The sequence below is a fragment of the Dreissena polymorpha genome, chromosome 8 (assembly GCF_020536995.1).
Source record: "Dreissena polymorpha isolate Duluth1 chromosome 8, UMN_Dpol_1.0, whole genome shotgun sequence".
Taxonomy (NCBI): domain Eukaryota; kingdom Metazoa; phylum Mollusca; class Bivalvia; order Myida; family Dreissenidae; genus Dreissena; species Dreissena polymorpha.
Genome location: NC_068362.1, coordinates 64,343,284 through 64,356,895, shown reverse-complemented (window position 1 = coordinate 64,356,895; position 13,612 = coordinate 64,343,284). Strand labels below are relative to the sequence as shown.

Sequence of the window (13,612 nt, the reverse complement as noted above, 5' to 3'; positions counted from 1 at the left end):
AAGGACCCCAGAGAGACAAAGCTGCTTACTCACGCATTCATCGCTAGTAATATACTGCGTCATGACGACCTCAAAGGATCACAAGCAAAACGGAATTGTGTGCACACTTTGGAAGCTGTTGGATGACCTTGACTTTGCCGAAGATCTGGCTCTTCTCTCCAACTCTATAATAATAATAATAATAATAATAATAATAATAATTTTATTTGTTCACATAACATATCAATACAATCACACAGTCACATTTTTAACAATTCAGATATATCACAGGTAGTTTACATCAGATCTTTTAAAACATATATTTATGGTTCAAACTCTATCACATTTTATCACATCTATTGGTCGCTATGACATTATCTTTAATTATAGAAATATAAGTGCACTGGATTACCCGTAAAGCTTTGACGATAAATCGTACAAAACTTATTTCCAACGGGGTCCAAAGCCGTCACATGTAGATCTAAGTGACTCAAAAGTATGCTATACATTCGACATATATGATGGAATAAAGTGAAACGGTCTTTCAATGTCATAGACTAACTCATAGTATAGTATTAATAAAATAATTATTATCGTTGAATAAGAGAACAAGACGTATGATGATGAAATTGACAGGATTGCACAAACACAGTTTAAAAATATATTATAATATGGTATACAGTTTAAAAATGTATTGCAATATTGTTTACATTTCTAAAATATGATAAAAAGCTAATAACAAAGATATTCTAGTTCCTCAACTATTTCCATTTCTTCTAATAAATGCTTTTTAACAAGTTTTTTTAACGTATTCTTAGAGTTTGTACAACGTATATTTTGTGGCAAGTTATTCCAGTCTTTTACGCATAGCAACATATGCAGAAAATGGCCTACATTGCTGCGCAAAGTTCAGCTAGACTGGGCTTCACCGTGAACAGAATGCAAAGCAAGAGCATCGAAAGACACACCAATCATAGCCGAAGGTAAGTTGCTGGAAAGCTTCACCTATCTATGAAGCATCCTGGATAAACGTGGAGGAACGGATGCAGACGTCAGAACCCATATCGATGAAGCTCTTAAATACCATTGTAAAGCCAGTACTGCTTTAGGAAGCAGAGACTTGAAGTCAATCCAGGCCTAAATCAACATCAGTCTCAGAAAGATCCTGAAGATCCCCTGGATAGAACAAATACCAACGAAGCTTTATGGGAAATAACAAAGCAGCAGCACAAGCAGAAGACGTCCTCCTGAGACGGTGAAGAATGATATGCCATGTCGTTAAGAAGCTTGTATACAATACAATAAGGCAATATCTAGCAAAGAGCCACCCTTGGGAAGATGAAGAGATGGTGGCCAAGAAACACATGAATGCATATGCCGAGAAGATGGAGAAAATTTGGGGACAGCTGGAGACACACCTAGAACCTGGAAGAAGCTGGTCAACGGCCTGTTTCAGACAGGACCACTTGCAAAGATGAAAGGTATAACCAACACAAACGTTCTTGGTATAGCTGTTTTATTTGTACTAATGGCACATAAATGGCTGCTTGGTTACTTGTGCTAAGTGCCAGTGACTAACAACTGCCCTACTTGAGTTAGCGGTAGGGGGCGAATATTAGAATGTTAGTAGTGATGATTGTATGACCAATATCCATATGAGTTTATGTAGCTAGGCTTGGAGATCAAACCCAGGATCCTCCTTTTGAAGTCAGGCGCATTATCAACTGAGCTAGCTAGTCCGTTTGTCCCATTTTAAAACATATTTTTAGCTCTGTTGAGATTCATATGCAGTCGACAGGAAATATTGGTTCACGTTGAAGACGTTTATCCAACCTGCACTTCAATTTTAATTAACTTTTTAATAACATAACAAAAGCTGCAGTTTTCGTTTAATTAACTTTTTGACAACATAACAGCAGCATCAACTAACAAACAGATACCAATATAACAGGTTTCCTAATAAAGCATCCGTGTTTGCTTCGATTCAAAACAGGTTTCCTAATAAAGCATCCGTGTTTGCTTCAATTCAAGTGTGTTTAACCTTTTTTGACCTAAATATGTCTTAGAAAAAAGTCTGCTCATTTATATAATTACCAATACATATAAAATGCCTACAATCCCATTTCTTTAAACTACCCGGTAATGAAATACGCAACAATGAAGCACAAGTCAGTTGTTTTTAAATTAGATAGTGAAATATCTACTGCTAAAATATAAACCATGTGATCAGATATTAAAACTGTCATAGCTTAAGAACAAAACAGTTTCCTCAGCAACAGATATAGTCATAACTAATGCATACAAAATATTGTGTGAGTGACAAATTGACAGTTTGTTCGGCTTTTGAAGCATGTATAGATAAAGAATAACAAAGTTAGTTAAGATCCGTTAAAGTATTCAATAAATATCTCAAATTAAGAGTTTTAGTGCACTCATTCAAGGGAACGAGTAGACTCCTAAGGTGTTGTCAAAGGAAAACCTTTTTTCTATTCAAGAAATATTCACATCACAGTTGAAGCATGCGTCAACTCATTTCGCTTCTACTGAAGATACTATCTCAACTTCGAAGCAGTGTCTGCATATAAAACTGAAATATTCACAGCCACAGCATAATAAGTCACCCCCTTATATAGCAACTGATACTTTCGCAGCCTATGAATCACCGTATTTATTCCGAGTTGCACTTGTACGCGCGAATAATGTCCCTGATAGGTGCCCGGCATACGGGACACTTGGCACCGCGGTCCATCAGGTGTCGCCCGCACGGGAAGCAAACACACATGTGACCGCATTGGTACAGCACAGAGTTGCTGTGATTGTCGAGGCAGATCAGACAGTGTGTGTCATTCACAGGGCGGGACAGGGCTGCGGTTGCCGTGGGAAGTATTCCTGCAGTTCCGGCAATGGCAACTCCTATTAAAATTACAGATAATTCATCAAAACGTTTGATAATAATTAACTACCAATAAGATTAAGTTTATTTAAGAATACATAAGAGGAGGGCCTTGAGGGCCCTTGGTCACTCACCTGAGACCAGAAGGAACTGAATTGCTCTGATAAACTTGTGCGAGAGTCCATAACCATTTTATAAAGCAGCCAAGATATCATTAGAGAAAATATTTTATAAAGCAGCCAAGATATCATTAGAACATAATGTCCTGAGCAAGTTTCGTGATGATCGGGGGGGGTGAGAGGGGGGGGGGGGAATATGTCTTTGAGAGTGTTATAAATATTGCAATCAAGATTTATAAGAAAAACTGTCCAGCCTTACAAACAGGCAAATTTTGAAGCAAGATATTTTTTGAAACAAACCATAGTACCAGCATAAGATGTTACATGCAACTAAATACCAAACCTATGGGCCTAGCTTTTCACGATTGATTTATCTATAAGGAAAACAAGTTACCAGATAACATTGACCCCAGAGTCATGATTTGAGCGGACCTGGTAAATGACCAGCATACAATGTTGCATGTCAAATATTACATCTCCAGGAATTGTCCTTTTAGAGAAGATTGTTCTTTTTTTTGCTATATAAGTTTATGTAAATTATGTGATCCCTGGTGAGAATCCACAGGCAGGATTAGAACAAAATAATTAGAAGACAACAAGACAATATAACACCCATTACTACACCCCTGGTATTTGTAGTTTTAGAGAAGAGTTTTGAAGTTTTAATTTTATAAATATCATGTTTTACATCTGGTGACCTATGTATACCTGAAGATTGGAACAACTTTAAAAGAGGGTCACCCAAGGATCATCCCTGTCAAGTGTTGGTTAACTCTGTCTAAGGAGATTAAGTTGTTAAAAGAAAAAAACTCTAACACAGGCAAATGCTTACAAACAGGAATTATTCTTAAAGCTTCCTGTAAGCACTTAGATAAGCTTAAACGTTTAGAAAATCATCCTTTAAATTTGTAGGAACTGCTCATGTTATGTATTAAGCAGGGTATTAAGTGTATTTAAAGACAAAGAAATCCATTATCCACACATACTGTTTCACAGGTTCCAAATTTGAAAATATTTTATATTAAAATGGAAATAATGAAGGGGACAAAATTGTATTGTATTCGGTTCCGGACGAAAAACACTTAAAGGGGCCTTTTCACAGATTTTGGCATGTTTTGAAGTTTGTCATTAAATGCTTTATATTGATAAATGTAATAATCGGTTATAAAAAGCTCCAGTAAAAAATCCAAAATGAAATTTTAAAAAAGGAAAAAAGTAGACCGCATCAGGACTCGAACCAGTGACCCCCGGATTCCTGGAGTAAAAACCAATTAAACCGCTCGGCCATCCTGCCAAGTATGTATGAATGACGTATTTTATACTTTATATAAGCAATCTTCGGAATTTCACAAAATTAAACGACAACAACAGAACTCTCCAAATTATTCAATGTTTTGCCTTGCAACGCTTTATAATTTTCAGGTTTTTAAATCGTCAAAAGATGCATATAATGGCTATATTAGACCACGTAAATGTTCAGTATTACTGTTTCCTCACAAATATCATAACTTAAACGAAAATTTGCGAATCTGAAACGACTTTTTTCCATTTTGTCAATTTACCAAAACGTGAAAAGATCCATTTAAATTCCGATCAATTTAATAAAAAATATTATATAGAACTTTGTCACAAAAACCCCTGCACCACTCTATCAAAGGCATGGCAGCCATGGAAATGATCAAGGGCACAAACTGGTCACTAAAGAATAAGAGCTTAACTGCACGTCAAAATAGTGTCTTGCACTTATACACCATACTGTGATGACATATTTTATGTTGCAGTTGTGGAAAGGGTGTGCTCCACAAATATATAAACCAACTGTGTGTCTCCATAACATCACTGACCAACTTTGTTTGCAGAGTCATACTTAATTAAATCCTAGCAACATTCACTAGAAAAGAATCAACATAACCAACTGTTCGGAAATATCATTACTAATGCTATAATTGCTTTTGTCACTTTTATAGTGAATATTGTCAAAATGCAATTATCCATTTCAAGTCTTAATTGATTAGTCACGCACTTTACAAAAAATTTTCAAAACGTTGTTTTTTCAACATTTTATGAATGGTTCTGAGCCCCATTGCATTTGGAAAAAACCGAGTTGTTTTCACTTAAAATGGGAAAATAGTGTTGCTTACGATTGCTAACAAATACTTAACAATTAGGAAGAAAATTGTTTTCAATAATAATCTTCATTAGCAACTGTTCTGAAATATCATTATCATAAACAGGCCTAAAAGGCCCAAGGTATCCCCCGCAACATATGCTTTGTTTGAGGATGGGTGCAAATGGGACGGATGAACATAATGATAGATGGACGGACGGAGGACAATAACACAAAACTAAGACAAAGGAAGGTTCTTAAGCCTTCACAATTTATTTAGGTGAATTAATAAGTCGTGCGTCAAAGAAATCCGCCAAAGCGCTTCCAAGATATGGCTCTGGACACAAAAATGCCTATAGTAAAAAGCATTTTTTCAAGATAAAAAGGGCCATAAGTCTGTTTTTAACAGATGGTGTACAATGCCATTTGGCGTGCATCATCCTCTTATGCATATATATACTCATACCAAGTTTAAATGAAATCCGCCAAAGCACTTCCAAGATATGGCTCCGGACACAAAAGTGCCTATAGTAAAAAGCATTTTTTCAAGATACAAAGGGCCATAAGTCTGTTTTTAACAGATGGTGTACAATGCCATTTGGCGTGCATCATCCTCTTATGCATATATATACTCATACCAAGTTTTAATGAAATCCGCCAAAGAACTTCCAAGATATGGCTCCGGACACTAAAAAGCATTTTTTCAAGATACAAAGGGCCATAAGTCTGTTTTTAACAGATGGTGTACAATGCCATTTGGCGTGCATCATCCTCTTATGCATATATATATATATATATACTCATACCAAGTTTAAATGAAACCCACCACAGAACTTCCAAGATATGGCTCCGGACACAAAAGTGCCGGACGGACGGACGGACAGCCGGACGGACGGACGGACAACGCCAAAACAATATCCCTCCGCCTCTGGCGGGGGATAATAAGATCTTATGTCACTTTTATAGTCAACATTGTCAAAATGCAATTATCAATTTAAAAGTCTCAATTGGTTAGCCATGCACTTTGCAAAAAGCATTCAAAAGGTTTTTTCAATATTTGTATAATGGATCCGGGGCACATAGCATGTGGATAAAAATCGAGTTGTTTTCAATTAAACTGGGAAAGTTGTGTTGCTTTTGATTGCTTACAAATACTTAACAACTGAGATGAAGATTTTTGTCAATTATGGTTCAACATATACAGCTAGAGATGGAGATGAATTAGAGATTGACATTTATTTAATTTTTGTTGTTGAAATCACTTCAGGATTTGTGGAAGTCATGTGGAAAAGTAGTACTCTATTTGAGATCGGAAAAGGGGCCATATTCTGGCCCAAAATATGACCAAAAAACACAATCTGTATGAAGAAACATATTTCACTACCCACCTGATGCAGCTGCGATGCCAGCAGCAACTATCTGTCGGATTGACATCTGGATGTCCATCTGAAGATCAAAGCTGTTCTTCATCATGTTCTTCATCTCTAGGAGTTGGGCCTTCAGAGCCGATATCTCTCTACTTAGGTGCAGGTTGGTCTGTAAGAGTAATTGATTAAATATCTATTCAAAACATGCCATGTAACACGACAGTTGCCTACTTTAATCATGCAAAACCATCACCACAATTGTTTTGTATCAGTTATGTGCCAAATAAGAAAAGGTGATTTAGTTTATACTGTAAAGCTGGTAGGTAAATGGCTCTAGCCTTTAAATAAGCAAAAAAGAACACGCCCCCCCCACCTTAAACAAACAAGAGGGCCTGAACGGCCCAAAGTCGCTCACATTAGATTACAAGATATTATTGGGACACATCTTCTGACCAAGTTTCATGAAGATTGGAAAATAAATGTGGCCTCATGAGTGTTAACAAGGTTTTACTAAAGCCATATAAGGAAAAATGCCCCACCCCCTGGCAGCCATGTTTTTCAACCAACCGGCATCATTTTTAAACTCGTCCAAGATATTATTGGGATGAATCTTCTGACCAAGTTTCATGAAAATCGGACGGTAAATGTGGCCTCTAGAGTGTTAACAAGATTTTACTATAGCCGCATAAGGAAAAATTCCCTGTCCCTTGGCAGCGATGTTGTTCAAGCAAACGTAACCATTTTCGAACGTTTATCATTGAGACCAATCTTCTGACCGAATTTCATGAAGATTTGACAATAAATGTGGCCTCTAGATTGTTAACAAGGTTTTACTAAAGCCATATATAGCCATATAAGGCAAAATGCCCCGCCCCTGGTGGCCATGTTTTCAAAGCAACCAAAACCATTTTCGAACACATCCAAGATATCATTAGAACAAATCTTTTGACAATGTTTCATGTAGATCGGAAAATAAATGTGACCTCCAGAGCGTTAACAAGGTTTAATATAGCCATATAAGGAAAAATACCCCGCCCCCGTGGCGGCCATGTTGTTCAACCAACCGGCATAATTTCTGAACTTGTCCAACATATTATTGAGATGAATCTTCTGACCAAGTTTCATGAAGATCGGACTATGAATGTGGCCTCTAGAGTGTTTTACTAGAGCCGTATATAGCCATATAAGGAAAAATGCCCCGCCCCTTGGCAGCCATGTTTTTCAAGCAAACGTAACCATTTTCGAACTTATTCAAGATATAAATAAGACAAATCTTCTGACCAAATTTCATGAAGATTGGACAATAAAGTTGACCTCTAGAGAGTTGACAAGGTTTTACTAAAGCCATATATAGCCTGATAAGGAAAATTGCCCCGCCTCCTGGTGGTCATGGTTTTTAAGAATCCAAAACCATTTTCGAACTCGTCCAAGAAGATATTATACGGACAAATCTTCTGACCATGTTTAATGAAGATCCGAAAATAAATGTGGCCTCTAGAGTGTTAACAAGGTTTTACTTTTACCATATGTTGTTTAACCAACGGGCATCATTTTTGTACTCGTCCACGATATTATTGGGATAAATCTTCTGACCAAGTTTCATGAAGATTGGAAATAAATGTGGCCTCTAGAGTGTTAACAAGATTTTACTATACATGTACATGTAGCCATATAAGGAAAAATGCCCCGCCCCTTGGCAGCCATGTTTTTCAAGCAAATATCATTTTTCAACTCATCCAAAATATTATAAGAATTAATCTATTTTGACATAGGAACAAAATGAAATGACGAGCATAATGTCCATATTGTCATCTATCCATGTTGCAAGTTTCATGAAAAAACATTAAGAACTGTTAAAAGTTATCGCAGGATCCAGAAAAAAAACACCATTTTCAGCACTATTTCTAGTCTATTTGTTGCCATAGCAACCACACTTTTTGACGTAGGAACAAAATGAAATGACGTACACAATGTCCATATTGCCGTCTATCCATTTTGCAAGTTTCATGAAAACATATTAAGAACATTTTAAGTTATTGCAGGATCCAGAAAAAACACCATTATCAGTACTATTTCTAGTCTATTTGTTGCCATAGCAACCACAATTTTTGACGTAGGAACAAAATGAAATGACGTACATAATGTCCATATTGCCGTCTATCCATGTTGCACGTTTCATTAAAAAAATATTTAGAACTTTTAAAGTTATCGCAGGATCCAGAAAAAACACCATTATCAGCACTATTTCTAGTATATTTGTTGCCTTAGCAACCACAATCTTTGACGTAGAAACAAAATGAAATGACGTGCATAATGTCCACATTGCCATTTATCCATGTTCCAAGTTTCATGAAAAAATATTAAGAACTTCAAAAGTAATCGCAGGATCAAGAAAAAAACACCATTTTCAGCACTATTTCTAGTCTATTTGTTGCCATTGCAACCACAATTTTTGACGTAGGAACAAAATGAAATGACGTGCATAATGTCCATATTGCCATCTATCCATGTTCCAAGTTTCATGAAAAATATTCAGAACTTTTAAAGTTATCGCAGGATCCAGAAAAGTGTGACGGACGGACGGACGGAGACAAAACCATAAGTCCCCTCCGGTGAAACCAGTAGAGGACTAACAAGGCAAATATTGACGCCGCAAGACAGACGCCGTAAGCCGGACAAAATGCGATCACAAAAGCTCACCATGAGTACGTTGTGCTCAGTTGAGCTCATAAAAAATAATACGGAAAACTTTCATGCAATATTACTAATTGAGGTATTTGATTTCCATGTGAAAGTTTTGTTTTAGGATAACATTGCATGAATTTCAATATTTTTTTTCTGAGAAGATGTTGCCTTTATTCAGCTACTCTTTACAAACCTGCAACCTTGATACACAATATGATTGAAATATTGTATAGGAGTAAAGAAGCCATAAATAAACAGCAATCGTCTTGTTTGTTTAGCAGTTTACATTTGCTTAACAATAACCTGTGTGTAAGGCACAGTCTATGCATCTAACAGTTACTTGTGTGTACGGCACAGTCTATGCAGCTAACAGTTACTCGTGTGTAAGGAACAGTCTATGCAGCTGATAGTAAACCGTGTGTAAGGAACAGTCTATCATAACTATGCAGCTAACAGTTACCAGTGAGTAGGGCACAGGCCATCCTAAATATGCCGCTTACAGTTACCTGTATGTAAGGCACAGTATATCAATAATATGCACATAAGTGCTACTTGTGTGTAAGACACAGTCATTCCTCAATATGCAGCTAGCAGTTACCTGTAGGTAAGGCACAGTATATCAATAATATGCACATAAGTGCTACTTGTGTGTAAGACATAGCCATTCCTTAATATGCAGCTAGCAGTTACCTGTATGTAAGGTACATTATATCATTAATATGAACCTAACTAGAAGAAGTATTACTTGTGTGTATGACACAGTCATTCCTCAATATGCTGCTAATAGTTACCTGTGTGTAAGGCAAAGCGCTGGCACTGATACTGGTGACAAAAATGTTGTCCCAGCTGTTTCGTCCCTGGACGGGGATTCCAAGGCTGGAGAAGTCGTTTTGTTGATGAGGCTGAGGCTGTGGAATGGATCTGATGAACTGCTCCACACTCTGTCCTTCTGTTCCAGTTGCGGCAAGTTGCTGCTACAAAATACATTCCCAGTTTATTTGTTTGCAATACGCACACAGCATATGGTATTTTTTACTTTTTTAGCTAGGGTCATACATTAATATAAAAAATGCCAATATGTTTTGTGTCTTACTTTCATAAATAGAAATTAAAATGTTAACAATCCGAGAGAATACTAGATAAGTTTACTATTTTCTAAACAATCAAGGTAAGTTTACTTAGCCAGAATCAGAAAACCTTAACCATTACATTGCCAAGTGGTTCAGATTTTTGTGCAAAGCAAATAACTGCATCTGTCTTAAACATCACTATCAAGAGTGTTTGCTCTGTATAGCAAAGTTCATACCACCCGGTGTTATTTCATAAATGCTGGCATCAAGATGCAATACTTTTATCTCTCGCACTGCCATTCCTATCTTAAGCGCTTGACAGTTTGATTGTCCAGGCTTCCGATGTTGGAGGTTTTTCTCAGAGTTCTTGGAGATATTGACAATATAACATGATGTAAACTTGAACATTTGACTTTTCAAAGAGTGTTATTATGAATATTTGTAGCATGTGTATAGGTAAAAAAAGTCATGCTTTCGCCACATAAACACTTTTTTCAGACGTCCTGTCAACTTTGAAGTATTAAGCTTTTCCGGATTCTTCAATGCATTTTCGAATGCTTCAATGACTGCAATTTTGGAGACACGTGTACTGAGGTAAATATATGACGTAAATAACTGACAAAAGCAGGAACTGAGGCAAACATTAGGAGTAAATTACTCCCAACCACAGGTACCTGGTATAATGGCAAACATATGGAGTAATCAATCCAAACTTCAGTTAATCCAAGAACTGGACCGATTGTCAGCGATAAATTCTAAGACATAAGTCTAAAAATAAAGAATACTCTTTCAACTGCAATGTTCTAATAGTAAAATACAATTCAATGCGACAAAAATCTCAACACTTTTTAGTACAAAATTATTCATTTAGAATAATTTATTAATCTCATAAACAACATTTGTAGCCTGTTCATAAACAGACTCGTTTGTATTTTTCTTGGGTATACATTATTTCATGTTAAGTCTAAGAATAAGTTGTGTATACAGGCCCTGCTTTCTAGGACAAATTAACAGTCCTGCGGTTCTAAAATTGTTTCCATTGAAGCTTTGGTCTATAATCTTTATTCTTCAGACTAAGGATAGGTTGGTAAATACACAATCTGCTTTCTAGAACAGATTAACAGTCCTGCATTTCGTAAATTGTTTCCCACGTAACCCTTTCTATGTAGAACAATGATTTATTCCCCCATAATTACTTACTCTTACAGCCTGTTTCCCAATCGCAAAAAGTGACTTTTTTCCTCAAAATCTGACCGAAATTTGCTCCTCAAAAAGCCAAATTTTACCAATAAAGTCAATAATTGATTATAGAGAGATTTTATTGCGAATCACTCTATAATATAAATTAAAAAAAGCAGTTAAACAAGAACTTATAAAAATTGGAACACTTATATTTGTAATCATATTGAAAATGTTTCATGTTCTCCAATTTCATTATTTGTTTTGCTGTTTTATTGTCCAATCCAAAAGACACAGGCTGTAAAATATAAAGCAAAAGCAATTCCTGTCTAGGAAAGCTGTACCTGCACGTGAAGCTCGAGGATATTACGGAACTCTCCCTGCAGCGTAGAGGTGTCCAGTCGGCGATATAGGAGCTCGCTGACTTCCTGTATGAGCTCCTCCTTAAACAATATTTAGATTTGCGATTTTTCTTATAACACAAGGCAAAAGTTTTAAATCAGAAAAAAAACACATGAGCCTTAAATGTTTATGATTTGTTTGTGTTAAAGGAAATTCTGTTTTTTTTTTGTTTTTTTTTGGTTATTAATTTTATGTACACTGAAAAACCTTGGCCATTTTTTTTTGTTTTGTACACAGGGCAAAGTTGAAAATCGGAAAAAACAAACTCAAATGAGCCTAAACTGTTGATTATGATTTTCAACTAGGCCATATATAACATGAAATTCTCTTGTGTTTTTATTTTAGAATATATGGTCATAGGCAATGGCATGTTTTTCTTAAATTCTCACCACTAAAAAAACCTGGAGTGACTTAATTGCGGACAGCTTAGATCCTGACCAGACTGTGCGATTGCGCAGGCTAGCCTGGAGCTATGTTGGTCGCATTTGACATAACAACTTTTTTTGCATGATTCATGTTAAACTTACACTGGTCCCGTAGGTATAACAAGGTCTGGGGATGATACATGGTCATGTTGACAATTTTATATGCAATTTTAGGTTTAAACCTTTCTAGCTATAACACGTACATATTTCGCGTAAAATAATGAGTTATACCATTTAAATTTAACTTACAAGCCTGGGTGACTTGCACGGTCAATTCCTACACAGTAAGGCGTTTAAGGTATGCATGCGGAACAATTAAATCTGTCTAATTACAAAGTTGTCTTTAATTGTGGACATTTATTAGGTCAAGAGTTAACAATAATGATTTAAATACGTGTGGCTATAATAACAAACATGTACTATGTTACCTGTACACTTTGTTGATTTTGACAGGTGATGCGCGTTCTTAATTATATATTCAACAAATTCGATTCAAACAAACATAACACCGAAATAAAATTATTGTATATTTGGTTAATTATATTGGACGCAATACTAATAAAGGGTTGAACTGTATTTAAAGCGTAAAACATTATAAGAACATGTCCAGGTGTTTTATGTACTTAACGCCGTTTGACATACTCAAATGTTCTTTTTTTGTTTTATGACGGACGTACTTAGCAATTAAATTGATGTATTGCTTTGTTTACATATATATTTTATGTTATTACTACCGATAAATATAAAACATGACTATGATTGTTTCAATGTTTTAACTTTATTATTGTGTAACTCCATAATCTGTTGCGAGAGCGAATAAAATAAAATGATGTTCTATGTTTAAACGTCTACATGTTGATTCTGTGGAAAATAAAATTTTCTTTTATACAACGACATTTATCAAATTATGCTTATTTATTGTATTCAATATTTAATCATATATTCGAACTTACACTAACACAACAATGTAACTGTTATGGATTTTCATTTTAAATATACGTTATGTTACACGCTCTTCAAAATTCCTTAGAGCCTCATCGCAAAGAAACGGAAATGTATCGCATGATTTATTAAAATTCACTTTTTTCCTACAAATGTATGCCTAATCTGAGAACATGCATGGTGAAATAAAACAAGTGTGAATGAGCAAAACATTAAATAAACAAATCAATTAATGCTAAAACACTGAAACAATTGTATAAATCACCTACATACAAAGATATTAAAGGTGATTAAAGTAAACATAAATTTGTAAACATGATTATAAATGATTGTTTCTTTCATACCAATTAAAGTTTTTAGTTCAAGTTACACATTGCCTTTTTCCGAATAATAATTTCAATGTATGTTATTTCTATTCGCAAACTGCAAATGAAGACAACTGAC

General features: G+C 35.5%; 1 protein-coding gene across 1 annotated transcript; it reads right to left on the bottom strand.

The window, feature by feature from the left end:
• Positions 1-2,570: 2,570 nt before the first annotated feature.
• LOC127840593 (baculoviral IAP repeat-containing protein 7-like) lies at positions 2,571-12,374 on the bottom strand. Its single transcript, XM_052369002.1, has 5 exons — positions 12,300-12,374; positions 11,744-11,842; positions 9,942-10,124; positions 6,487-6,634; positions 2,571-2,868 (listed from the first exon to the last, which is right to left on the bottom strand). The coding sequence occupies exons 1-5, from the start codon at positions 12,372-12,374 to the stop codon at positions 2,648-2,650; spliced, it is 726 nt and encodes a 241-aa protein (XP_052224962.1). The 3' UTR covers positions 2,571-2,647.
• Between the last annotated feature and the right edge of the window lie 1,238 nt (positions 12,375-13,612).

Bases quoted from the DNA above. Each gene is read 5' to 3' on its own strand.
- LOC127840593 (XM_052369002.1), bottom strand. From the start codon at position 12,374: ATGACCATGTATCATCCCCAGACCTTGTTATACCTACGGGACCAGTGT. The intron at 11,843-12,299 runs GTTGTTATGTCA...ATATTGTTTAAG, and splicing joins ACATGAATCATGCAAAAAAA to GAGGAGCTCATACAGGAAGT. The intron at 6,635-9,941 runs GTAACTATTAGC...TTACTCTTACAG, and splicing joins GCGCTTTGCCTTACACACAG to ACCAACCTGCACCTAAGTAG.